General features: G+C 35.2%; 1 protein-coding gene across 8 annotated transcripts in view; it reads right to left on the bottom strand.

Annotated features, from left to right (window-relative positions):
* The window catches only part of RNF111 (ring finger protein 111), a 90695-nt gene that overhangs the window by 39728 nt on the left and 25087 nt on the right, over positions 1-25880 (bottom strand). For all 8 annotated transcript variants that reach the window (XM_025295695.3, XM_025295692.3, XM_006049619.4 and 5 more), the window contains exon 2: positions 13512-14410. In XM_025295695.3, the coding sequence (XP_025151480.1) occupies positions 13512-14391 (880 nt within the window). In that variant the 5' untranslated portion in view covers positions 14392-14410. The remainder of the gene's footprint in view (positions 1-13511; positions 14411-25880) is intronic.

Raw genomic sequence — 25880 nt, 5'->3', positions numbered from 1 at the left:
TCTTTGCTGCTTTTGTACACGTTACCTTTTTCTCATTGTATTTTCTACTAGTATGTTGGTATTCCATTGATAGTTATATTCAATTTTATCCAGTTTTGACAGAATGCTTGCTTACCACATGATAACAAATGGCTCAATTTTTTTCTCAGTGTGGAATTTATGCAGTCTACATTCCTTTACCTGAGGCACCATTCCTAGACATCCTGGAATTTCATCTGTAATATAGCTCTATCATCAAATATCTGCACTACTTCAAAAGCTGGCCAGTATTTGGAGGAGGTTACAAGTCCATGATTAGATATATAACATATATATTAGAATATATATATATTCTCTGATACTGATACTCCAAAGAGGATAACAAAGCAGGCACTAGTAAATCAGAGGCAATGAAACACGTTATGATTGGAGAAATAGTTATTTTAAAAATATTCCATAATATTTCTATTTTGGAATACTTATAAATTGTTCTATCCACTAAATAGAAAAAAAATTAAGATTTAAAAACTATGAGATGTGCAAAATTTTAAAGTAGTTTCTAAGTTCTAAAGTCTACACTCATAGACATGTTCAGGTCAAATGTTTTTGTTTGTTTGTTTGTTTCTGGTTTGCTTGTTTTGTTTTGTTTTACATTTGGGAAACCAGGAGATGCCTTCTCTCTCTCTTTTTTTTAAATTGTTTTAAATTTATTTATTTAGCTGCACCAGGTCTTAGATGCAGCAGGCAGGATCCTTTATTTGCAGCATGTGGGATGTCGTTCCCTGACCAGGGATCAAACCCAGGCCCCCTGCATTGTGAGGGCAGAGTCTTATAGCCACTGGACCACCAGGGAAGTCCCTAAATGTATTTTTAATGTCATAAATATCTTATACACAGAGAACAACAAAATGGCAGCATTTAAGTATCTACTTAATATTCTCAATTCAATTTCCAAATTACTTTTCTAATTCTTCTACTTTTCTAATTCTTCATAATCTCATACACGATAGAGAGTAAGATAAAAGCTCCTAGCAATCATATATTTAGAACTAAAAGTATAATATATAAAAATAAAACACCATGGATTAAAAAAAAAAACCAACTCCCTTATTTTAACCTATCAAATAGACATTACCATTTTACATGGAGAAAAGCTACATCTGCATATCAACTTTATTGGTGATTTCCCTCCATGGTATGTATATATGAAATTTCTTTACAAGCCTGTAAAGAAATCACCTAACGTTGTTCAGTCACTAAGTTGTGTCCCACTCTTTGCAACCCCATGGACTGCAGCCTGACAGGTAATATTAAACACCTTTCACGTAGTTAAGCAAAGTCAAACATCAGTTCCAATGATAAATGATACAAAGCTAGCTTTGCTAATGTGTTAAAATTCAATTTGTATCTTTTTTATGAATATAGAGGCTGTATAACTAAAAGTTATGTAAGTAACTTATTTAGGCACTGTTCCTCTATTTGCTTAAATGCAATTTTTCCAAAAAGAACCTTTATAAGCATTACTTGAACACACTACACAAAAATCATGCAACTAAATAACTATCACAATTAGGCAAGATTTGGGTATCTTTAGAATGACTATTATTTAAAACAAAATTTAAAGGAAATATCCCTGAAATTATGAAGTTAACCCTAATAAAGCTTTAAAACAATCCACAGGTCACTTCTTATTGGACCAATTTCATTTTTATGTTGTCTTTTACACGTAGAAATATTAAATGACAAGAAACTTTAGTGTAACTAAAAGTGATGGGACTGCAGGTGATTTAGCTATTTAAGATTACTTATTTTATTTGTACTTCATGAGAAACATAAAATGTAACAACCTGGATAGTGTAACAATGGTAACAAAAACAATGGTTGCTCTAGCAGACTTCTTCGGGAATCCCTCCATATCACTTGTTATTTTCGTTTCCCTGTGTCTTAAGTCTGGTATGATGCCAATAACAAGAGCTTCCGATTTGTGAGCGTATACTCTGTCCCATGTTTAATATTCTACGTGTCTAGCTCCATAAGAAACTGAAACTTAGAAAGTTTAAATGACTTGTCAAACAAACATAAGCAACACTTGGAATTAACACCTAATTCCAAATCTGAACTCAGACTCTTTACATAAAATATATCATAATGCAACGCATGCTCAACAAGCTGATGCTACTCACTATCAAAAGAATGTTCCTGTTACAGTTGCCATTGCTACTGCTCCTGTCTTTTGTAGTCACAAAGTTACTTAAGTTTTAATAGCTTTGACTCTTCTTCTGAGGGATGCTTTTGTTGGGTATCTTTTCAAAAGAAGTGAAAACATATACATACACAAAGAATCTGTACCCAAATGTTCACAAACAGTATTATTTACAATAGTCAAATACTAGAAACAATTAAATGTGCACCACCTGACAAATGGTAAACAAAATGTGGCTTATCAATACAATGGCATACTATAAAGGAACTAAGTAATAACATGAATAGAATTAAATAAAAACAAAATGAAACTAATTACTGATATCTGCTACAACACAGATGAACCTCAAAAACACTAAGGGAAGTGAAAGAAGCCAGATACAAAGGATCACATATAGTATTATGAAATGTCCTGAAAAAGCAAGTCTATAGAGAGAGCAGCAGATTAGAGGTTGTATGAGGAAGTAAGTGTAGGACAGAGACTAACTGTAAACAGGCAGGTGGGATCTTTTGAGATTAATGGAAATGTTCTAAAACTGTACTGTGGCAATGGCTGTACAGCTCTAAGTTTACTAAGTCACTGAACTGTATACTCAATATGGATAAATTTTATGATAGGCAAATTATACCTCAATAAAGCTGATAAAAAAATCTATAAAACATTCCCTGCAAGATCAAAATTACATTTCAGTAAATGAAAAGACATTCCATACTCTGGAATAGGAACACTCAAAATCTTAAAGATGTCTGCTGCTGCTAAGTCGCTTCAGTTGTGTCTGACTCTGTGCGACCCCACAGACGGCAGCCTACCAGGCTCCACCATCCCTGGGATTCTCCAGGCAAGAACACTGGAGTGGGTTGCCATTTCCTTCTCCAATGCATGAAAGTGAAAAGTGAAAGTGAAGTCGCTCAGTCATGTCCGACTCTAGCGACCCCATGGACTGCAGCCTACCAGGCTCCTCCATCCATGAGATTTTCCAGGCAAGAGTACTGGAATGGGATGCCATTGCCTTCTCCATTAAAGATGTCAGTTCACTCTAATTTAGCCTACAAACACAATTCCAAAAAATATATCATCATGTGTCTCCCCCCTACCATCATCCTCAAATAAAAAGATTATACATTCACTTGGAGGAAAAAACAGGAGAAAATAATCAGGAAAATATGAAACAGTCTATAATTAAAACTGTGCTTCTAGTACATGCACAGACAGACTGACCAATGAAATAGTAGGAAAGTTCCATAAATAGATCCAAGTGCTTAAGGAAATTTAACATATGACAAAGGTGGCATCTCAAGTCAATAGGAGAAAGAACATTTTAAACGGTTTGGTTTGGGACAGTTGGATAGTCACGTGAAAAAAAGGATCCATTCTTCACATTGTAAACATCAAATATATCTGTGCTTTGTAAGGGGGGAAAAGAAAGGTAAACAATACAGGGTCCAGAGAGAAATGGGTTAGTTCCCTTATAAACTTGTAGTGGGAAAAACTTTACTAATAATGATCAAAAACACAGGAACAGTAACGGTCAATAAATGTGACTAATCCAAAACAATTTTTGACACTGCAGAGTCAAAAACTAAAGACAAATTTGAGGAAAATGTGTGATACAAAAAAATACATCTCTCTAAAGAAGACTCTACATGTGGACATCACCAGATGGTCAAAACTGAAATCAGATTGATTATATTCTTTGCAGCCAAAGATGGAGAAACTCCATACACTCAGCAAAAACAAGACCAGGAGCTGACTATGGCTCAGACTATGAACTCCTTATTGCCAAATTCAGACTGAAATTGAAGAAAGTAGGGAAAACCACTAGACCATTCAGGTATGACCTAAATCAAATCCCTTATGATTATACAGTGGAAGTGAGAAATAGATTTAAGGGCCTAGATCTGTCAGATAGGGTGCCTGATGAACTATGGAATGAGGTTCGTGACATTGTACAGGAGACAGGGATCAAGACCATTCCCATGGAAAAGAAATGCAAAAAAGCAAAATGGCTGTCTGGGGAGGCCTTACAAATAGCTGTGAAAAGGAGAGAAGCAAAAAGCAAAGGAGAAAAGGAAAGATATAAACATCTGAATGCAGAGTTCCAAAGAATAGCGAAAAGAGATAAGAAAGCCTTCCTCGGAGATCAATGCAAGGAAAGAGAGGAAAACAACAGAATGGGAAAGACTAGAGATCTCTTCAAGAAAATTAGAGATACCAAGGGAACATTTCATGCAAAGATGGGCTCGATAAAGGACAGAAATGGTATGGACCTAACAGAAGCAGAAGATATCAAGAAGAGGTGGCAAGAATACACAGAACAACTGTACAAAAAAGATCTTCACGACCCAGATAATCACAATGGTGTGATCACTGACCTAGAGCCAGACATCCTGCAATGTGAAGTCAAGTGGGCCTTAGAAAGCATCACTACGAACAAAGCTAGTGGAGGTGATGGAATTCCAGTTGAGCTATTTCAAACCCTGAAAGATGATGCTGTGAAAGTGCTGCACTCAATATGCCAGCAAATCTGGAAAACTCAGCAGTGGCCACAGGACTGGAAAAGGTCAGTTTTCGTTTCAATCCCCAAGAAAGGCAATGCCAAAGAATGCTCAAACTACCTCACAATTGCACTCATCTCACATGCTAGTAAAGTAATGCTCAAAATTCTCCAAGCCAGGCTTCAGCAATATGTGAACCGTGAACTTCCTGATGTTCAAGCTGGTTTTAGAAAGGCAGAGGAACCAGAGATCAAATTGCCAACATCCGCTGGATCATGGAAAAAGCAAGAGAGTTCCAGAAAAACATCTATTTCTGCTTTATTGACTATGCCAAAGCCTTTGACTGTGTGGATCACAATAAACTGTGGAAAATTCTGAAAGAGATGGGAATACCACACCATCTGATCTGCCTCTTGAGAAATTTGTATGCAGGTCAGGAAGCAACAGTTAGAACTAGACATGGAACAACAGACTAGTTCCAAATAGGAAAAGGAGTACGTCAAGGCTGTATATTGTCACCCTGCTTATTTAACTTATATGCAGAGTACAGCATGAGAAACCCTGGACTGGAAGAAACACAAGCTGGAATCAAGACTGCAGGGAGAAATATCAATAACCTCAGATATGCAGATGACAGCACCCTTATGGCAGAAAGTGAAGAGGAACTAAAAAGCCTCTTGATGAAAGTGAAAGTGGAGAGTGAAAAAGTTGGCTTAAAGCTCAACATTCAGAAAACGAAGATTATGGCATCCGGTCCCATCACTTCATGGGAAATAGATGGGGAAACAGTGGAAACAGTGTCAGATTTTATTTTGGGGGTCCAAAATCATTGCAGATGGTGACTACAGCCATGAGATTAAAAGACGCTTACTCCTTGGAAGGAAAGTTATGACCAACCTAGACAGCATATTGAAAAGCAGAGACATTACTTTGCCAACAAAGGTTCGTCTAGTCAAGGCTATGGTTTTTCCTGTAGTCATGTATGGATGTGAGAGTTGGACTGTGAAGAAGGCTGAGCGCCGAAGAATTGATGCTTTTGAACTGTGGTGTTGGAGAAGACTCTTGAGAGTCCCTTGGACTGCAAGGAGACCCAACCAGTCCATTCTGAAGGAGATCAGCCCTGGGATTTCTTTGGAGGGAATGATGCTGAAGCTGAAACTCCAGTACTTTGGCCACCTCATGTGAAGAGTTGACTCATTGGAAAAGACTCTGATGCTGGGAGGGATTGGGGGCAGGAGGAGAAGGGGACGACAGAGGATGAGATGGCTGGATGGCATCACTGACTCAATGGACTTGAGTCTGAATGAACCCTGGGAGTTTGTGATGGACAGGAAGGCCTGGTGTGCTGCGATTCATGGGGTCGCAAAGAGTTGGACACAACTGAGCGACTGAACTGAAATGAACTGAAGATATATATAAAAAACTTCTAAAAATGGATGGAATAATGACCAATATTCTGAGAGAAAAACAGGCAAATGAAGTTACTGATCTCAAGAAAAGAAATGCAAATAACTTTTAAATACATGAAAAGACACAGAAACATTACTCATAAAAAATGCAAATTAAAATACACTGATATACTACTTCTTCCCTATCAAATGGACCAAAAAATTAAAATCTGACAACAGATGCTGCTGGAAAGGCTTTGGGGAAATAGGCACTTTCATACAACGCTGATGAATCCAAAATGGTTACAATCTTCACAGAGAAATTTGGCCATATTTTAAAAATAACATACTCTTTTGTCTTTGACCCAACAATCCCCTCCTAGAATTCTATCCCAAAGATACAATGGCATAAACTATCAAATGACATATACAAAAAGCTATTCATTGCAAGCCGATTCATAATAGCAAAAGTCTGCAAAATGTTCATCAATAGTAGACTGGTTGAACAAATTAGGATATAACTATACAACAAATACTGTGGACCTGTGGAAAAAATAAAAGAGGAATGAAAAAGAATGAATAGAGGAATGTAGGAAAGCCTACATCTCATATCTATTTTTTATTCCTCTATTATATCTCTATACTCTAACAACTGAATATATTGTTAAGTGAAAAAGAGAGCTATGTTGTGAGGGGAGGATGTGTGTACGTAAACATATATACACATACATATATATATATATTTGCTAATCTTTTTGAAGAGAAAAAATGGAACAAACTAAGACAAAAATAGTGTGAAATGACTATTAGTGAGAAAAAGACAGGAAGAGAGGGCAAAGATGGAAAACTAGACCTCAATGAATGCATCTTATTTAAAAGTTTTGATTTTGTTCAGCCGCTAAGTCGTGTTTGACTCTCTGTGACCCAAGGACTGCAGCATGCCAGGCTTCCCTGTCCTTTACTATCTCCCAGAGTTTGCTCAAACTCGTGTCCACTGAGTCAGTGATACCATCCAACCATCTCATCCTCTGTCTCCCTCTTCTCCTGTCCTCAATCTTTCCCAGCATCAGGGTCTTTTCCAATGAGTTGGCTCTTCACATCAGGTAGCTTCAGCACCAGTCCCTTCAATGAATATTCAGGGTTGATTTCCTTTAGGATTGACTAGTTTGATCTCCCTGCTGTCCAAGGGACTCTCAAGAATCTTCTCCAACACCACAATGCAAAAGCATCAATTCTTCAGCACTCAGCCTTCTTTATGGTCCAGTTCTCACATCCATACCCGACTACTGGAAAAACTACAGCTTTTACTATATGTACCTTTTTCAGCTAAGAGATGTCTCTACTTTTTAATGCCCTGTCTTGGTCTGTCATAGCTTTGCTTCCAAGGAGCAATCGTCTTTTAATTTTGTGGCTACAGTCACTGTCTGCAGTGATCTTGACTTCAGAACCAGGTATGTGCTTCACAGAATTAAAAAGCAAAACTAAAAATTTTTACAAATCCTTTAAAAGAAAAAAACAAAACCTTGCAGCAACCATGAAACAAATGATCCTAAATGCATATTAAATTGGTGGCATAACCACACAGAAAACCAGCAAAGGGCAACAAAGAAACACACAGAAAAAATTTTGTATTATATTCAACAGAATTATTGTTAGTAATAATTGTAAGTATTTTCATTTAAATTCATATATGAATGTTTACTTGTCTGTGTATTTATAGTTTGTATAGAATAAAAGTTAATATTGTTAAGAATCAAGATTTTCAATGTAAGAGTAAACAGATCAAAAAGTAAAACACAAGCTTACATAAAAACCCTAATACTGAATTTTCAGTGGAAATAGTCACATGAATTAATGATTTATCTTTCTATAATCTTTACAAACTACATCCATTAAGAAAGATGAAAAACAATGATAACCCTATAGAAAACTGAGCAGTTTTGTCATTTCTCAATAAAAAGCAATCAGGAGTACTTGGAATGACTAGTTCCAGGTTTGGGACAGGAAATGAAAAGGATGAATCTGGACTATCTTGTTAAATCAGAGAGTAAGGAAATTAGGAAAGTTTACTTGAGTGGTATCAGAAGGACACAGACCAACTTGAAAATACTCCCACTGGTCAAAGATGAAACTATTTGAACATCAACAAGAATAAGAAGACCATAACACATCAACTATGCCAAAATCTATGATCTCAAAATGGTACTTGAAAATGAAAAATCTCTTTAAATATTGCTAGAGTTTATTCTGAAAAAATAGTAAATGAAGGTGAAGATTCAAGCATTCGTCTTACCTTTCCTGTATGACCTACATTTCAGAGTAAACGATTAGTTGATGTAGGGACAATTCTTCCTTTTAAGAGAACTCAGTTAATAAATGTAACAGAATGACAGAATTAGAAAGTCAGCATTTTAGAACCCTTAATGAAATAATGTATCTAGATAAGATCATCAAAGCTGCTAAAAGTATTTTATGAAATGTTGATGGGAAATTTTATGGTGGAAGGATCAGGATGACACAATCTAAACCCTCTCATCAATTTTAACATGTGATACAACAGAAAGTGCACAGCACCACCACGGAAATGTTGCTAAACTGAACCTGAATCTAATCAAGTTTTTAGATCCACCAGTCTGTAGGAAATATGTAGTATATAAAACAAATTAAATGGTATGATGTCAGAAACTGTTCTGACATTCTCCATTAAAAAAAGGAGAGGTAAGAGATGAAATAAGAATAGCAGAATGTTGAAAACTGAAGTTAGATTCTGAATATGTAGGAGTTCATTGTATATTTATATTTTTTTATATTAAAAGTGTGAAAATTCCCATATAAAAATTATAAAATAACAAAAACTATTTTTAGAAAAGAAATATTCATGAATTTAGATATAATTCACAGTGTAAGGACTTTACAATTCCAAGGGTTGAGCATCTTTACAAGCTGAGTACACTTGTAAAACCCTTAAGTCAATACAGTATGGAGTATAGTCACAAAATATGAATATATACCTGTTGGATACATTTTTAAAAGCTGTAAATAAAGTGTACAGCTATGAGAAATAAAACAAAACACCTACAAAAAAGGGATTTTCCAGTCATAATATAAGGAAAAAAGGTATATGTAGTTTGGGATAAAATTTCCAGTGACAGCATCACTCATGGAGTCACAAGTGCTGTATCTTACACAAAGATGAGAATAATATGATCTTGAAAACTGTCCAACTTAAAACGTGGTTCTAGCAATTATCAAGTCACTGGTACCTAAGGTGCCTGTGTGAGTAATAATTATTATTGTTATAATTCCTATTATCAGGAAATGTGGGTACTGACATACAATATTTCTAAATTGATATTTATTCAACATTTTATATATGCAAATAAATTAGTGATTTAGTTTTAAGACTAAAACTACTACTTTAGATATACTACTACTTTAACTATAGCCCTAAATGTATATATTTCAAGAGATTCAAAACTTTTTTTTTCTCCTCAGTAGGAAAGTGGGCTGACATATTCTAGCTCTCTTATTTGGGGACATACATGGTATTTACATTTCCTTCAAGTCTGGAGGAAATATAATCTATAGATATTTAATTTAAATTTAGTAAAATAAGGAGATCCTCAAAAGTACAATTAATTGGGAGAAACCAAAGCCTATAGTATTATATAATAAAAATTTAAACAGCAGTTCAGAGAAGGCACACTGAGTAATAGCTCTCTGAAACTTAGCTGCCACTAGGTTATTTTAAAACATATGAAGTTCTTGGCAAATATTGAGAACAAAACAGGATACATAAATTCTCTACCCAGTTGGCAAAGGGAAATAACTCAATGTCCAGCAACTCAAGTTGTGTATAATTTTGGCTTTCTAGGCTTGAATAGAGAGCTCTAATAAATTTAAAAGACAATAATGATAAAGCAAAAGTCAAACAGGGATTACACAGAAATCTGCTGACTACATATGAACTAATTTGTTATACAATATAAAGTACTGACTTAAATAACTCATTCTTGGTAATCTGGCAAAACCCTTTAATTATCTACAACAGTTTTGCCTTAGAGAGTTTGAAGGTTAAACAAAAGACTTAACATGTAAAACATTCTTTCCATCAGTTCACTACAGTAATAATCAATAAGCGCTGATGAACAGCATTATGAAAAAGTTGTCCGAGTACTCCAGATAATGCCCATCCACATTACAAATCATATTACTAAAGTTCAGTAGATAAATCCTCCCCTAATCATTTACACACACTAAAACACACTAGACCTGGAGTCAAAAAGCCAGCACTAAAAATACATCTAGAAGAAAACCCTACCTCAAAGAATCTAAAGAAGGCAATTTTTTGAGAGGGCTAAAAATTTTTTGACAATACACCATTCGCTGTTCACCTGAAACTATCATAACACTGTTAATCGGCTATACACCAATACAAAATAAAAAGTTAGAAAATAAAGATTAATAAAAAAATACAATAAAGTGGAAAAAAGGAAAAAAGTTTGACAATATAGCTAAGTCCCATCAATATTTAACTATTCTGTATATAAATTATTCTACAATGGTTTTCTAAATGTTTCTCTATGATATGAAGATGATAATGACAGAATCTACCTCCAAAGAGTGGGAGGATTAAATGAGAACACATACAAAGCACTTAAAACATTACTGTGCATGCGTGCTAAGTTGCTTCAATCATGTCCAACTCTGTGATCCTATGGACTATAGCCCACTAGGCTCCTCTGTCCATGGGATTCTCCAGGCAAAAATACTGGAGTATGTTGCCATACCCTTCTCCAGGGGAATCTTCCTGACCCAGGGATCAAACCCACACCTCTTATATCTCCAATACTGGCCGGCAGGTTCTTTACCACTAGTGCCATCTGGGAAGCCCAGAACATTACCAGCACAGAGTAAATACCCAACAAATACTAGGTATTTTTAAAAACTTTATTTATTTGGACTACACTGGGTCTAAATTCATTGTTACACATGAGCTTTCTCTAGCAGTGGGAAGTAGGCGGCTTCTCTTTGTTGTGCTGCACAGGCTCCGCATGGCAGTGGCTTCTCTTGTTGCAGAGCATGGGCTCTGGGCCCTGGGCTTAAGTAGCTGCGGCTTGCAGGCTCAGTAGCTGTGGCTCACGGCTTAGCTGTTCCATGGCATGTGTGATCTTACTGGACCAGGGATTGAACCCGTGTCCCCTGCATTGGCAGGCGGAATCCCAACCATGGGACTACCAGGAAGTCCCCAATACTAGGTATTTTTACTATCATGATATCCTCCACTGTTGGGCCGTGAAGAACTTGAGGCAAACTCCTTGGAGGGCATCCTGGCAACAATTGCTACCAAATTTTAAAATGCATATACCCTGTGATATACTTCTCAAATTATTCCTTAAGATATGCTTACTTAGACATGTAAAAAATGCATTCAGAATGCTGAATACTGATGAATGTAGCAAATATCAACAAAAATAAGTTGATTAAATAAACTGTGGACCACGTATACAAAGGGAATACTATGCAGCTTTTTTTCTTTTTTAAAGAAGTGACTATACATACTGATATTTTTAAAACCCACATTACTTATCTATATTTATATATACTTCCACATTTTCTGAAGGAAGTAAGAAACTGCTAACTGATTACTTTTGGGTAGCAAGGCTGGAACCTAAGAAGAGGTAAACTTACTTTTTACTTTATACTTTCTTGGAACTTTTAAAATTTCACACCAAATGAATATTATTATTAAAAACTAATATAAAACAAAATTCTGGTCTAGAAACGAGAAAACATCAGTGTGAGTACTTGGCTTCAACTTTTGGATCTGTCGTTTCAGAGACAAACCATTAAGGGTAATGTTTGAAAATAATGTAATTCTTACAAGAAAGTTTAAAAACCCACATGCTACAACAGTACTAAACAAGATTTTTAAATGAATTAGAGTTTGAATTTATCTTGAATATTTGAGGGTATACGAACTCCTTTCTTCCTAGATAAAGACACTGATCCAGACCTACATTTACTCTATTCTTATGCTTCCTTACAAATACCAGTTCCTTGCAACTTCTGCTTTACATAACCAACCATGCTGTCTCACTAATTTCAAGCAGACACTAGATTATGTTGCTCCTACTCTCCAAACTAGTCTTCACATTCCAATTACCTGAGAAAATGTAAAATGTGACATTTAAGCAGGACAATTCCTATTATCACTTCCCTCTTTCTCAAGAAATTTCAAGGAAAGGCTGCTGTAACCTTCTTTCAGGTGATCTCAATGAATTTTTTTAAAAACAAGTATTTAGGTAGGTTTAAAAAAAATGAACTAACCATAGCTCAGACTAAAATTAAGTACAAAGTTGCTGATTTCAGTGTTCTGGCAAGGATAGAAAAATAAACATGGAAGAGGAAAGGGAGTCTCAAAAAAGGAAGGGACCCATATAGATGGAGAGAAGGGGGAGAAATGGTCATCTGCAGAGAAGGCTAGTAGGCTTTGCCCTCAACAGGAAGACACCAGGCAAAGACTGGGAAAGTTCTGCCAGTAATTGGAAACCATGATCTTTGCCCCATAAAAATCAAGCTCTCTCAAATCCCGTTTTCCTTATACTTTCACAAGAAAGTAATCTTTTACCTCAGTTCAGACTTCACTCTTCAATGCTCACTTCATCAAACTACCTTAAGTGACTATGAAGTGTAAAAATGGTTTGTATGTAACATACACTTCAGAGACTATACATAAACTTATTCCAATTAAATGTAACATTTACTGTGGTGAGGGGTGCACTCGAGCTAATGATTAACCCATTTTTAACTGACTAATCACAGGCTTGACTGAGCACTGTCAGGATTAAAAGTTTGTGTTCCTGTATCACAATAAAAGCTACCTCTCAAATGCTTGAAATTATTTTTTGGTTATAAAGAATATGACAAAAGAATAGTAAACAGTAAGAATAGAGTACGTAAGGAAAAATAAGTGTCTTTTTTAGTGACCAGAATTGTCCCTACTGTGGCTGAATGTAAAAGAAATCTGTCACATAGCTATCTAAAAAGGCACTCATAAAAGGTAAACATATTAAAGATGCACTACAGGAAAAAACAAAAAGAAACTGTACCATAAATCAACAATTCATAAAATATAATCTGATATGTATAAAATGCAAATTTTTTCAAAACAACACTCAGTAAAATCTGTTGCTTCATTTTCATCAGAAAAATAGAAAAATATACAATTTTCTATTTAAAATTTTAGAAAATTTCAACATTTGCATCTCAGAAGAGGGGTCATGGCTAAATAAAGTTGGTTATTTATACAGCTTAAACATAAAAGTTAATAGAGCCTCATATTCCTTTTAAATATAATGAAATCACCAAATGTAGAAGAAAATAAGGACAAACACAATGCAATAGCTTCCATGCTATACTAAATTTAAGGAACAAAATTTTTACCTGAGGCAACAGTTGGATTGTTTTGGTGGTTTTCACTGGTAGAAACAAACAAATCTTCTTCTCCTTCAGTTGATGAGCTGGAAGAGGATTCACTGCTGAGGTCATTCTCACTGGAACTACTAGAACTGGGGAGCAATGCATATTTTCTTCGGGCTAACACTTCTCGTTTTTTCCTCTGCATTAATATCCTCTCTTTTTGTTTCTGTGTCCTCTGGGAGGAATTATTTTTCACAAATCTCTTTCTGCATGGAAGTCTCCTTAATGAACTGCTATGAAAACAGGGTCTTTTCATTAACAATCCTGAAACGGATTCTGTCTCAGTCCGAGGCCACTTATGGGACCGTGAACTATGAGTTCTACTTTTAGCACTCAAAATTGCCTGGGAATGTCTTACAGAGACTTCTTTATCCTCATCCGAAGTCACAGTATCAGAATCTCCAAAATGTAGACTAGATGAAGGAGAAGAAAGACAATCACTAAAAGAGGAATCATTATCTTCATCACTTGGTGTTTCTAAGTGTTGTCTCAATCCTAATATTCCCTGGTTCTCTTTAGCACAATTTTGCATGTATGAAGGGCCAGCCTGCTGGCTTTTGCGTTTCTTCCTCACAACAACACTTTTTTCTTGCTCTTGTTGGTTACCATTCATGTCCTTCTCTTGTTTTTGAGAATCATCACACAAATGAGAGAATTCATTCCCCACTTTACTATTAATCATCTCAACTCCAGCAGGAAAACTTTTGGCTGCCCCGATGGGCTCTGGATGCAAGAGGATCCCTTTCAGACTCTCCTGTGTCTTTGGTGCATCAGAAGGAATCTCACTCTTCATATCCACTTTTAAGGTATACAGCTTGTTATATTCAGGAGTCCATTGAGACATGGGAAACTTTAAGGAAGGCCTAGAAGACACAACACGATATTTAAAAGATTGTCAATGTGTTTTATTATATTATTTTATTTTATTATATATTATTTAAAGAGTTCTCATATTTCACTGAGAATATTCCTGTGCGTGTGTGCTAAGTCGCTTCAATCATGTCTGACTCTCCGACTCTTTGTGATTCCATGGACCATAGCCCATCAGGCTCCTCTGTCCATGGGATTCTCCAGGCAAAGATACTGGAGTAGGCTGCCATGCCCTCCTCCAAGGATCTTTCCAACCTAGGGATCGAACCCACGTCTCTCAAATCTCCTACATTGGCAGGCAGGTTCTCTATCACAAGCGTCAATTGGGAAGCACGAATATTCCTCTAATAGGGCAGAAATGCCTTTTTCTCATCAGGATATAAAATGGCTATAACAAGTCCTTTTTCTCTGATAACTCTTAAGGATCCAATTTTTAGAAACAGAGTAAAGATCATAGAACATAGAATGTAAGTCTACTTCAAAACTTATATTAATCAAAAAGCTGATCTTATTGTATCTTCCTAACATCAGCAGCATAATGTATTTGGTCGAAATCAAACAACTTCTCCAAAACCTATTATAGTAAAAACAGATAAAAAGATCAGAATTCAAAAGACTTTGATTAGTCAATAATGTTTTTCTTTTGGTATCACATTTTAAAGTGATAATTATATCAAGTACTTTCTGTACATCTTGATGGTTACTGTGATAGATGGATTACTATAAATAATGAATATAAATATAGCTTCTCTTTCATGGTTCTTTCCTTCACACTACTCTAGTCTCTTAATGAGACTCAACTCACCAACAGACAGTAGGCACAACTACTACATTTCATGAAGTTTTAGATAGATACATATAGAAAGAAAAAAGCCAAGACTGAGTTGCTTCAGATCACTCAGTTAAAGCAACACAGCAGAACATAAAAATCAAACTCTACAGCCAATGTAAAAACCTAAATCACTGTATCTCTAAAATTATGAGCTGCACATCTGGGAAGCCCTAACAAGAGAACCTAAAATTAAAACATCTACACCAAAACAGTGTATATACAAGAATGGTGATAATGTAAGGTATTAAATATCATGACTCAAAATGGAATAAATTCTTGGGATGGGAGATGGGAAGGAGGTTCAAGAGGGAGGGGACATATGTATGCCTATGGTTGATTCATGTTGATTATAGCAGAAACCAACACAATATTGTCAAACAATTATCCTTCAATTGAAAATAAATAAATTTTTAAAAACAGAAATATACACATTTAAAAGGTAGTTAATAAGACAAATGAAGACCTTTACTAGTGCTAAAAATGATTTAAGCAATGTTAACAATTTTAACAAGATTTTATTGACGTATAACAAAAATACATGTATTCTAAGTTTACAGCCAATGAATTCTCACACACTTATGTAACTAGCTCCAAGATCAAGAAACATAAGATAACTAGCATTCCAGAAATCCCCTTCCAGTCACTGCACCCACCAAGAGTTTTAACCACTGTCCTAACTTCTAACACCACAGATGATTTGTGTACTTAACACCCACTTTGTAAACTACTTCCAGAAAAAAGAGGAAAACAAGATAGATATTTAGTAGCAAGATTTTTCTTCTCCACAATTGACAGTTACAGAAATAAACAACATCACAGGTATATGTTTTTGTTTGTAATTATTATCAAATAGATGAAGAGATGACAGTGATTAAAATTGAAACAACCTATTTCTATACGAAGCTATCAAAATCTCTATCTTCTTCAAGGGCAGGTAGTGTTGTATCCAAGATCAGTCATCAAGCCCTGTCTGGACTTTAGCAGGATCAGCAGTATAAGGAGGAACAAAAGATGGGTTTACATATGTGTAGAGCAATGAGCAAACTGTAAGAGGCAGCCAGTCGTACAAGGATCACCATAATTAAATGGAAGAAAAACAAGTCACAGTAAGGCACAGGTATATGTGATTCATGATTCAAGCAGGTCCCATTAGGAGAGCTACCAAAAAAAAACTACAGATAATAACAAATGTTGACAAGGAAGTAAAGAAACTGGAACCCTCACACATTGCTGGTGGGAATGTAAAATGGTACATATACTTTGGAAAAGTAGTCTGGCAGTTCCTCAAAAGATTAAACACAGAGTTATCATATGATCCAGCACTTCCACTCCAAGGCATAACCCAAGAGAAATAAAAATATATATCCACACAAAACTTTATACACAAATATTAATAGTACCATTATAGCCACTCACAAGAGCCAAAAAGTGTTAACAAATGTCCATCAACTGATGAATAAGTAAGTCCACAAAACTGATTAACACTCAATCATCAAAAGAAATAAAGTACTGATTCACTTTACAACATTATACGGACCTCAAAAACACGACACTAAAAAAAAGTCATAGAAGACCACTTATTTAAAGACTCCTTTGATGATTGTTCAACTCAGTGAATATGCTAAAAACCACTGAGTTCAGTACACTTAAAGTGAGATGTGTATCGTATGTGAATTATATCTCAATAAAGCTGTTGTCAAAAAGTAAAGCCATAATTAAGAAGGCATCAGATCATTACGATCACCCTCTGGGTCTTGGTAAAGCAGATCCTGAGAGGCAATAAAAATCTGCCAAAGAACAAGATAAATTCTGAGAACAGGAATCCATAAGAGAATTTACAAAGAAATGATTCACAGCATAATTTACTAAATTCAATTTCTTTTCCATTAGTTTATGCCCCGAGGCCAAAATAATGAACTCTTTATGTTAACTCTGCTCTGATTTTTGGTGAATTTTGTCTGCCCAATTCAAGGTGGGAAGGGAGTAAGGGAGAGAAGTGTGGAGTAAGGGAGAGAAGCAAGCATGGTGCAGCATGTGGTATGTGCATTTGTATGCCAGTAACTGTTCTCTCCACTGTCACCCAGTCCTTAGATGCAATATTAACATCCCATATTATGTTCCTGAGTACAAATGTATGCTCTACTTTGAACTAAGAAAAAGAAGGGGAGCAAGGTCGTTAAAAGAAATAAATATCAATTCTATATTTTTTAACTAAAAAAGCAACAAAATTGACACAAAGGATCAATAAAGAATGCTCTGAACTACTTGCTATTTAATAAGATTACCATCTAGCATTTTATTTCTGTAAAAATTATTGGTTGATCTAATTTATAAAGGTAATTTGGTACTAGAGAGATCTAGTTCCTTGGCCCTATTGTGAATGGTTTGACATTATACAGTGTTTCAATACTGAAACCATAATACTAGTTCTTTGTACTGGTTTGATTCAATCATTTTACTGCTATTCATAACAGCAGCATACCAATTACGCCTGATATTAGTTTGGGATACAGAATGAGTAGTAAATTGTGCATGAAAGAAGATAACAGCTAAAAAGGCTAACTTTCAAAACTAAAAATTAGGGCTAGGATTTACATTATAAATTAAGTTTTTTTACATTTACATTATAAATTAAGTTTATATATTTTTACATTATAAATTAAGTTTATGTGACGGTGTAAGTTTAATAATGGGGGCAAAAATCCACTAACTTTATCAATACAACTTTCAGGAACTGTTACTTCAATACAGTGATAAAGTTTAGAAAGAGTCATCATTTTTGGTATGAAACTTCACTACCAATGATAAATACACTTTTTTATGATTAACACAATATTTTAAATTTTTAAATAAAAATAATTTTACAGAACTCTAAAGGAACAGATTTTAAAAGGAATAAATAAGATAATTTTGAATTTTCTATTAAAGTTTTAGAAGTTTTCAGAAAATGAACTAGAAACAAGTTTGCTCTTTATTTTCTTTCATATGTGAAAGCGAAAGTCGCTCAGTCATGTCCGACTCTTTGTGACCCCATGGACTTTACAGTCTATGGAATTCTCCAGGCCAGAATATTGGAGTGGGTAGCCTTTCCCTTCTCCAGGGGATCTTCCCAACCCAGGTCTCTCGCAGTGCAGGCAGATTCTTTACGAGCTGAACCACAAGGGAAACCCAAGAATACTGGAGTGGGTAGCCTAACCCTTCTCCAGTGGATATTCCTGACCCAGAAACTGAACTGGGGCCTCCTGCATTGCAGGATTCTTTACCCACTGAGCTATCAGGGAAGCCCAGAAGCCCCTTTCATATAATTAAATGGAAAAAAAAAGGAAAGAAGATATAGGATAATGAAGATACAGGACAATGGAGTTTAGAACTGTCAGACAAGTCTGCTCAAGATCACTATCTCCCCTGAAAGGGTAAAGAGGAAGCAGGAAGCACAGAGAGCACCAAGTTTACATTTAGAGTTCACATGGTCTGTCTATCTCATCTAAGGCTTACTCTGTGAATGCAAAAGTCTTGTGCCCCACCCTCCCAGTACAAACTTGACCTCAAATGACTTAGGGTAGAGAACTAGCCAACTAACCAAACCACCAAGAAGAACATTTCAACACAAAGATATTTTATATCTCCAAAATATTCTAGGAAGCGAGAGGAAATAAAGGCATTACAATAATAACCAAAAAAGTTATAGCGAATTTAAGAACTTTGGGAAAATATTAAGGAAAAAGATATACTCAAAGAATACTGAGATCAAATTGAGGAACCAGAGATCAAATTGTCAACATGCACTGGATCACAGAAAAAGCAAGAGAATTCCAGAAAAACATCTACTTCTGCTTCACTGACTATGCTAAAGCCTTTGTGTGGATCACAACAAACTGGAATATTCTTAAAGAGATAGGAATACCAGACCCCTTACCTGCCTCCTGAGAAACCTGTATGCAGGTCAAAAAGCAACAGTTAGAACCAGACATGGAACAACAGAGTATGCCAAGGCTGTATGTCAAGGATGTATATTGTCAGCCCGCTTATTTATCTTATTAGAAGAGTGAAAAGAAAGTGAAAGTGAAGTCGCTCAGTCATGTCCAACTCTTTGGGACCCCATGGACTGTGGCCTACCAGGCTTCTCCGTTCATGGTATTTTCCAGGCAAGAGTACTGGAGTGGGTTGCCATTTCCTTCTCCAGGGGATCTTCCCTGACCCAGGGATCAAACCCAGGTCTCCCGCATTTGCAGGTAGATGCTTTACCCTCTAAGCCACCAGGGAAGTCAGAGTACATCATGTGAAATGCTGGGCTGGATGAAGCTCGTGCTGGAAGCAAGACTGCTGGAAGAAACATCAATAACCTCAGATATGCAGATGATACCACTCTAATGGCAAAAAGCAAAGAGGAACTAAAGAGCCTCTTGATGAAGGTGAAAAGAGGAGAATCAAAAAGCTGGCTTAAAACTCAACATTCAAAAAACAAAGATCATGGCATCTGGTCCCATCACTTCATGGGCAAATAGATGGGGAAACAATAGAAACAGTTAGACTTTATTTTCTTGGGCTCCAAAATCACTGCAGATGGTGACTGCAGCCATGAAATTAAAAGACGCTTGCTCCTTGGAAGACAAGCTATGACAAACCTAGACAGCGTTTTAAAAAGCAGAGACATTACTTTGCTGATAAAGCTCCATATAGTGAAAACTATGGTTTTTCTAATAGTCATGTACGAATGTGAGAGTAGGACCATAAAGAAGGCTGAAGTAAAAGTCGCTCAGTCATGTCTGACTCTATGAGACCCTCTGTATAGTCCATGGAGTTCTCCAGGCCAGAATACTGGAGTGGGTAGATGTTTCCTTCTCCAGGGGATCTTCCCAACCCAGGGACTGAACCCAGGTCTTCTGCACTGCAGGCAGATTCTTTACCAGCTGAGTCATCAGGGAAGCCCAAAGGAAGAAGGTTGAATGACAAAGAATTGATGCTTTCAAATTGTGATGCTGGAGAAGACTCTTCAGAGTCCCTTGGACAGCAAGGAGATCAAACCAGTCAATCCTAGAGGAAATCAACCCTGAATATTCACTGGAAGAGCTGATGCTGAAGCTCCAATACTTTGGCCACTTGATGCAAAGAGCCAACTCATTAAAAAAGACCCTAATCCTGGGAAAGACTGAAGGCAGCAAGGGTAGGAGATGACAGAGGATGAGATGGTTGAATGACATCATCAACTCAATGGATATGTGTCTGAGCAAACTGCAGGAGATAGTGAAGGACAGGGAAGCATGGTGTGCTGCGATCCATGGTGTTACAAAGAGTAGGACGCAACTTAGCAACTGAACAACAAAAGATACTGAGTGAAAGGGAAGCTTGTAATCCACATTTAAGTGGGGTCACTTACAAAAAGGAGTAGTCAACCAAAGTTAAGTGCTTTCATTTGTGTACTAAAAAGACCTGGATTCAAGTCTCTGGTTGTGACTAGCTGTGTAACCTAGGTAAACTACACTGTTTGTCCTCTATAAAATTGGGACAATAATAGTATTGACCTTGTAAAAGTACTTTAAGGGTTAAATGAGAGTACCTACCACAGTGCCTAGCATAATGGCTGTTATTCCTGTTTCAGAGCAGCAGTTATACCCATAAGGTACACAATGTTTAAGGTCTCCCCTTATAACTAAAAATAAATGAAATCCTCAGAGTCAAAGAAAGGCATAAAATCATCTGTTCCTACAGAACCTTAAAGTATAGAAATAAAGGACAAAGCTTTTTGGCACAAAACCTATGAACGCTAAAAATCCTATGATACTGTATGGCAGAAACCAGCACAATACTGTAAAGCAATTTTCCTCCAATTAAAAAATAAATTTAAGAAAAAAATATTCGAAACTCTCCTTTACTATGCAGGATTAGCTGAGGAGCAAGATGCTTCAGCTCCCTAATTTCTAATACAAGACATACTACTTTTGGAAAAAGAAAAATGCCTTTCAAATAATAGGTTTCTATTACTCAGTGAACTTAATGATTTTCTTGTTTGTCTTGTTTAAAGTACTCTAAAATCCCTAAATATTAGTCATCAAAGAAAAAATCTGCTAGGACCTATTTAGGTCTCCTATCAGTACAAACCGGGTGGAGTTCAATATATTATAAAGAGTCTACTGCTGTAGTCATGATTGTGTTATTATCATGGTCAGTAGCAAAATGAAGGGTGGATCTATCCTGCCAAGTCTGAAGAGTATCTGGCAGTCAGTTTCAACTGGTTAGGAAGGCAGTATTGCAAATTACAGGGTACAATGCACAAATGTCTAACATGGCTGGCTTGGACTCTGGAATTCATATTACAACATGAAATGTGAGATATAAAGATATTGCTAATTACCTATTATATAAAATATATTCTATCAAGAAAAAAATGAAAGCATCAACAAAAAAAGACCTATATGCAATAAACTATAGAACTGTACAACACACTCCTCATAAGTGGAGAGATACCACATTTCTGAATACGCAAACACTCCAAATTGGCTCTGTTACAAAATAGAAGATAAATTTTTAAAATTTTATCTTAAGATTAATTCAAATTCATACTGTCTACATTCAGTTTCTCATCATTTTGCTCACTGGAAATTTCAAATAACATTTAATTAAAAATAACAGCAACTGTATGGCTATGTGTGTAACTGAGGAGGGTAGAAGTGAAAGGGTAAATCTGAACTCAAATTTTTTTTTCCTTTTTTAAAATCAAGCAATAATTTTACAACAAAGACAAAATTAGGGTATGTTCTGTTATCACTTATATGTAGAACCTAAAAAATAAAACAATGAGTGAATATAATAAAATAGAAATAAGACTCTCGGATACAGAGAACAAAGTAATGATTACCTGCCGGGAGAGGGAAGAAGGGAGAGCAAGACAGGCATAGGGGATTAAAAGGTACAAACTACTCTGTATAAAATAAATAAACTACAAGGATATACTGTACAGCACAGGGAAATACAGCCATTATTTTAAAGTTATTTTATAATAACTTTAAATGCAGTATGATCTATAAAAATACTGAACCACTATGTTGTACACCTGAGACCAAAGTATTATCAATAAACTACACATCAATTAAAAATTAAGGGCATAAGCATAAAATAATCTACTAAGCAGCCTTTGAAAACGAAACAGCCTCTGTACGATAGTTTTTTTAAAAGCAGATTGCAAATAAGTCTGTTAAAATGTTTTCCTTTTTTATAAAATAACTTATGTTTATACATGCATGGAGAAAATACAGAAAAATACACACTTAGTTTGGGACTGTAATTGTGGATGGAGATTTAAAGCACAGGTTAGGAGCATATGTGTTTTTATGTTATAGATTTCTGCACGGTTTGAATTTTTTATAAAATGATCATTTGCCACTTTTGAAATCAAAGTACAAGAATTTTTAAAGGAGTGAAAAATAAGAACTGACTAGATTCTATTTTTCCTCTAGACTAGGACACAACTTTGTTATTAGCAGATTTCTATATAAATCAAATATATGATAGTATGATTTTTATGAGAATCTTGGCTAAGCATAAAATTTCTCCTTAGTGACCAGAAATGACCACCTGTCCTGGACGATTTAATAACAAAATAAGGCAGAAACTGATAGATGGCAATTAACTATTGGCAAATTTGAATGAAGTTGTCAAATTTGAGAGTTGATTATCCTTTTTAGGTAATGATACTACTCTACAGTCCTAGGCATGTTGTTTCTGAACTTATCTCTATGAAGAAAATTTTCATGCTTGGAAAGTAATAATCCATCATAAAACCATTTCACAAAATCTTTCACCAATTAAAGCATGATAATTATTATTATTGAGTTAAATGAAAAGTATCAGTAAAAAGCCAAAAAATGTGCAAGGAAAACAAACCTCCACAATCTTGCATTCAAGTAATCAATCTGTCAGCTTTCAAAAGGCTTCAAATTTACAAACCACTCTTAGAGATTACTATTATTTAAACTTTCACTTTCCAAAACTTAACTTCAAATGGCCTCCAGGTTTCCTTGGCGATTGGAACTCAGTGACTTGAGAATTCTTTATTTTTTTAAAGTGACAGAGGCCAACAAAAAGACTTTTTATAAGTGGAAAGATATCTACTTTAACTTGCCTTATATCTTATCAAAATTTAACAATATGCAAGAGCTAAATGTAGAATTAAACTATATTGCTAAATAAGATCTGAAATCTTCACTGGAGCATATTTAACATTTTGAACTAATTTTTGTCAGTAATTTTAAGAGATTTGGTCTTTTACTTATGAATAAACAGTCATATATGTTGAATGATGCCAAAGAAGTAAGGAGAAATAAAAAATACAAAAATAAAAATTACTGTGACTTATGCAAGACTCTGAAGAGAACCTCAACAAAGCAGTGAGCACATCCTTGTGAGAAGCAGGAAATACTATTTAAGATAGGTAGGGTGGATCCAAATGATGGTAGGCTGAGAAGTAAAAATGAAAATTTCTCACTGATACAGTTATTCAATTGCCCAGTTATTCAATTAATTACAGAATGGCTACAAGTCTACGTCAAAAGCAAATGCAATGACCAGTTAAAGTGCATACACAAGAATCACTACCTATGATGGGCTTTATGGTTCTGCAGGCAGAATATAAATAAGATACAACAATAAAAAACGTGCAAGGAAAAGAAGAGACCAGGGAGAAGGCTTTGCAGTGGTGGGGGCAAAAGGTGGTTTTAGGAGTGCAGGGTCTTGTGAAGGAAGGAGAACTTATTTACCAAATAAAGGGTTGCATATGCAGCATCAACCAAACTTGAGCCAAAATACCAAAATATGAACTTGAAGCCTTCAACATGTTTTCAGAGCACTGCTCAACAAGTGAGCCAGAACCACAAACTGTAGAACACTACAGAATAATGCTATTTTGGAATGAATGCTGTTTTTTGCTGATACCACACTTGGTCCTAAACTTCATACTCCCACCCAAGCAAATACTCATGTTAAAATCTGCTGTATCTTTTATAATTCAGTAACTTATAATTCCTTTGCATAAAATCAAGTTTTATCATGTTGTTGAAATAACTCCCCTTTTCTCTTTTTATACAGCAGAAATAAATACTCCATTTATTTGGAAGTCAGATTTATAGTAACTTTAACTCCTGAGAACAGAACCTAAAGGGAAAATATTCTATGAAGGTTAAAAATAATTATCAGGAAGGTCACATGCAATTAAATATTCAGAAACTATTATTTCATATTTAATACTAATAAGCTTTTATATTATTTTATATTTAATGCTAATAAGCTAATACTAATAAGTACTGTTTGGATTTAACAGATGTAATACTGGTGGCAGCACCTAAAAATTAAAAGACAGAAGAACTAAAGCACTTGTCCCAATAACTAAAGAGTCAGCAGTTTGTCTAGATTAAATAACATTATTTATGTAAAAAGATTCTGAGGGCAATACTGAAATAGACCAAAGAATAAAAGCTCATGTTCTGAATCATGATTCTGAGCCCTCCAGAAGACAGACTGTTCTCAATAAAAGAAGCATACAGCATGTTTCAGACATATTTATAATAATATGGGTAATTTTTAGTTGCTTACCATGGTTAACATGGTTACATGTCAACTGTGACTAACAATATCATCTTAATTTTTATTGAAAATGTACAAGATGACAATGTCAATAGTACAAAAAAAACTGCAAATAAATTCACAAAAATGGTAAAAGCATAAAGTTTTTAAAAATACAAATATCTTCAAAATATGAAACTATACTCATAAAATGCAAAGTTTCTTCAACTGATAAAGAAAACACAGGTGACTTCTATCTATAATGTCTTTTTTTGAGAAATTCAGAGAGCAAAATAACCAAATAGAAAAAAAGGAAAGAGATTCAGCTTTGTTATTTAAAAACTTTAATCCCTAGTGGGTATCATTCCTCAGATCTAAGTTGCTAACTATAAGTAGGAGAACAAAGGCTGAACTACAGAATTTTTAAAAGACAAGAAATTGGAAAGTTCAGAAAACCTGTGAGTATCACTGACTCTTTAACTGTTACAAGGATGAACTCTGCTGTTCTAAAACCTTTTCAGAGAGCTACAGTTACTATTTCAAATCAGGTTTTCCAAGATAATTCAACAATAAACTCTTTGCATGATCCAGGTCCATTCATTTTCTAAAATATTTAATACAGTTTCAAGGAAGAAACAGATTTAAAAGTTCCAATTTCCATTACTTGGAACCCAAGTCCAGCAAAAGCAATTTGGAAAAAGGCTCCAACCTTCCTAATCTTTTAACTGCCCTGACAGTCTGCAAATCATTACCAAAAATTTCAGCATTATGGAAAAGAAAGGTAAGACTGAAATAACAGCAGTTACGGCAAAATAATACAAATATTATTGATGATGACAGCAACAAGGATGAAAATGATGGAGAGGAACAGTCTCTAAGAAGACTGTAATTTCTTTAAGCAGAAGTTCTCAAACACACTTCTTTGTCCATTGCAGGTTTCTTGATGATATCCTTTCTTTTTGCATCCAGAGAGTTCATTTTAAGTTCAGAATAAAACAGAAGAACCTAATGATTCGTCCCTATTTGGATGCCCTACAACAAGCATGCCTTAAAGCTTTCTAACTTTTAAAAAAACA

This window comes from Bubalus bubalis, chromosome 11 (assembly GCF_019923935.1).
Source record: "Bubalus bubalis isolate 160015118507 breed Murrah chromosome 11, NDDB_SH_1, whole genome shotgun sequence".
Taxonomy (NCBI): domain Eukaryota; kingdom Metazoa; phylum Chordata; class Mammalia; order Artiodactyla; family Bovidae; genus Bubalus; species Bubalus bubalis.
Note: the sequence above shows the minus strand (reverse complement) of the source record. Positions and strands in the feature narration are given on the sequence as shown.